This window comes from Colobus angolensis, unplaced genomic scaffold (assembly GCF_000951035.1).
Source record: "Colobus angolensis palliatus isolate OR3802 unplaced genomic scaffold, Cang.pa_1.0 Scaffold879, whole genome shotgun sequence".
Classification (NCBI taxonomy): domain Eukaryota; kingdom Metazoa; phylum Chordata; class Mammalia; order Primates; family Cercopithecidae; genus Colobus; species Colobus angolensis.
Genome location: NW_012122698.1, coordinates 2,502 through 5,757, shown reverse-complemented (window position 1 = coordinate 5,757; position 3,256 = coordinate 2,502). Strand labels below are relative to the sequence as shown.

The 3,256-nt window shown below is 43.9% G+C and overlaps 1 protein-coding gene across 1 annotated transcript in view; it reads left to right on the top strand.

Annotated features, from left to right (window-relative positions):
• AKAP3 (A kinase (PRKA) anchor protein 3) overlaps nt 1-3,256 on the top strand; it is a gene marked incomplete at its 3' end in the record, with an annotated part of 17,153 nt that overhangs the window by 13,102 nt on the left and 795 nt on the right. Inside the window, exon 2 of the mRNA XM_011930699.1 lies at nt 1,158-2,796. Within this exon, the coding sequence (XP_011786089.1) occupies nt 1,158-2,796 (1,639 nt within the window). The remainder of the gene's footprint in view (nt 1-1,157; nt 2,797-3,256) is intronic.

Here is a 3,256-nt window from a genome sequence, read left to right as displayed (position 1 = left end):
TAGTGTCCATCAAAGAATCTGTATTCACACAAAACGAATAAATTGCCCATACATATTCACTCCTGAATTATAAATCAGATTGTTAACTTAAATGATGTCAGTCCATTGGAAGCCCTTTAACATATCCAGATAGTGCTTGTGCAACCTGGCAAAGTGATTAATGATGCACAATTTTCCCTGAATTTTCTCATTTTTTGGAAACTATACTTGTAATAAGATCTAAATAAAAACAGGTAAACCATAGAAAATAGCAATTAATATTAAAACACAAAAAAATCTGATTCCGTTCAAATGCTAACTCTTCTATCTAGCTGATGACTGTCAGATCTGTTTTTCAATTTTTAAGTTCAGGAGTACACGTGCATGTTTGTTCCATAGGTAAACTTGTATCATGGGGGTAGTTGTACAGATTATTTCATCACCCAGGTATTAAGCCTAGTACCCATTAGTTATTTTTCCCTGTCCTCTCCCTCCTCCCACCCTCCACTCTCCCAAAGGCCCCAGTGGGTGTTGTTCCCCTCTATGTGTCCATGTGTTCTCATCATTTAGCTCCCAATTATAAGTATCAACATGTGGTATTTGGTTTTCTGTTCATGAATCATCCTAAATGCCCATCAATGATCGACTGGATAAAGAAGATGTGGTACGTATACACCATGGAATACTATGCAGCCATTAAAAAAGAATGAGATCATGTCCTCTACAAGTTCATGGATGGAGCTGGAGGTCTAATAGCAGACTATCAGACCTTAAAGATTTATGTCATTAGAAGCAATATAACGCACTAGCTGAGAGTATGGGCTGTGGAGTCAGACTGCCAGGGCTGGAATTTCTGCTCCATCAATGGTTAGCTGTATTATTTCAAATAAGTTACAAACTTAACCTCTCAGTTCTTCAATTTCCTCCTCTGTAAAATGAGGATAATAAAAGAGCTAAATCTCAGGTTTATTATGAGACTAATTAAATGAGATAATAGTCTTAAAATGCTTGGAACAACGTCTGATACACAGTGAGTACTCGACAAATGGTTACTTTTATTGCCAAGATGGAGAAATCTTGAGAGGGCTGACAACATGTGTAACTGAACTTTGAGGTTGTCTTGAATATCCCATATCTTTACTTGGTTATACTCAGATGAATCCTTGTCTATTTTTCAGGACACCTCCACGGATCCTGTCAGAGTGCTCAGCTGGCTCCGCAGAGACCTGGAGAAAAGTACGGCAGAGTTCCGAGATGTTAGGTTCAAACCTGGAGAATCATTTGGTGGGGAAACGTCCAACTCAGGAGACCCACACAAAGGTTTCTCTGTAGACTATTACAACACCACCAAGGGCACTCCAGAAAGATTGCATTTTGAGATAACTCACAAAGAGAATCCTTGCCAGGGCCCCAGGGCCCAACTTGGCAATGGGACTTCGGTAGATGAAGTTTCCTTCTATGCTAACCGCCTCACGAATCTAGTCATAGCCATGGCCCGCAAAGAGATCAATGAGAAGTTTGATGGCTCTGACAACAAATGTGTCCATCAGTCACTGTACATGGGGAATGAACCCCCACCCACCAAAAGCCTCAGTAAGGTAGCATCAGAGCTTGTGAATGAGACTGTCTCTGCGTGTTCCAGGAATGCTGCCCCAGGCAAGGCTCCTGGCTCTGGAGACAGAGCCTCAGGATCATCACAAAGTCCCCCAAATTTGAAATACAAGCCCACTTTGAAGATCAAGGAGCGCGCCAAAGAAAGACAGGGTCCAGAGGACAAGCCTGCTTCTAAGAAGTCTTTCTTCTATAAGGAATTGTTTGAATCTCGTAAGGGAGATTATGCCAGAGAGGGTGGAAGGTTCTTTCCTCGGGAGAGAAAGAGGTTTCCAGGGCAGGAAAGGCCTGACGACTTTACAGCTTCTGTTAGTGAAGGGATCATGACCTATGCTAACAGTGTGGTGTCTGATATGATGGTCTCCATCATGAAGACACTGAAGGTCCAAGTGAAAGACACAACCCGTGTCACCATCCTACTGAAGAAGGTTCTGCTCAAGCATGCAAACGATGTGGTCTCGGATCTCATCGACTCCTTCATGAGGAACCTCCACAGCATCACAGGGACCCTCATGACTGACACACAGTTTGTCTCAGCTGTGAAAAGAACTGTCTTCACTCATGGAAGCCAAACGGCTGCAGATATCATGGATGCCATGCTAAGGAAGCTGTACAGTGTAATGTTTGTCAAGAAAGTCCCTGAGCATGTCAGGAAAGCCCAAGACACGGCTGAGAGTTATTCCCTCATCTCTGTGAAAGGAATGGGTGATCCTAAAAACCGAAATGTGAACTTTGCCATGAAATCTGAAACTAAATTAAGAGAACAAATGTATTCTGAACCCAAATCAGAGGAGGAGACGTGTGCCAAAACTCTGGGTGAACACATTATCAAAGAGGGGCTGACCTTGTGGCATAAAAGTCAACAGAAAGAATGTAAATCTGTAGGTTTCCAGCATGCAGCATTTGAAGCTCCCAACACACAGTGTAAGCCTTCACCAGACATTTCCTTTGAGTACCCTGAAGATATTTGCAACCTCAGCCCTCCTCCATATCCCCCAGAGAAATCTGAGAATTTTATATGTGATTCAGACTCCTGGGCCAAGGACCTGATCGTATCTGCCCTACTTCTGATTCAATATCACCTGGCCCAGGGAGGAAGAAGGGATGCACAGAGCTTCCTTGAAGCTGCTGGCACCACCAACTTTCCTGCCAATGAGCCTCCTGTAGTTGCTGATGAATCCTGCCTTAAGTCTGCTCCCATTGTAGGTGACCAAGAACAAGCAGAAAAGAAGGACCTAAGGAGTGTTTTCTTCAATTTCATCTGGAACTTACTTAGTGAGACCATTTTCAAGCGTGACCAGAGCTCTGAACCCAAGGTGCCGGAACAGCCAGTTAAGGAAGATAGGAAGTTGTGTGAAAGACCTTTAGCCCCTTCTCCCCCTAAACTATGTGAAGATGATGAGACCCCTGGTGCCCTTTCTGGGCTGACCAAGATGGTTGTCAACCAGATAGATGGCCACATGAGTGGGCAGATGGTAGAACATCTGATGAACTCAGTGGTGAAGCTGTGTGTCATCATTGCTAAGTCCTGTGATTCTTCTTTGGCAGAGCTGGGAGATGACAAGCTGGGAGATGACAAGTCTGGAGATGCCAGTAGGCTAACTTCGGCCTTCCCAGATAGTTTATATGAGTGTTTGCCAGTCAAGGGCACAGGGTCAGCAGAAGC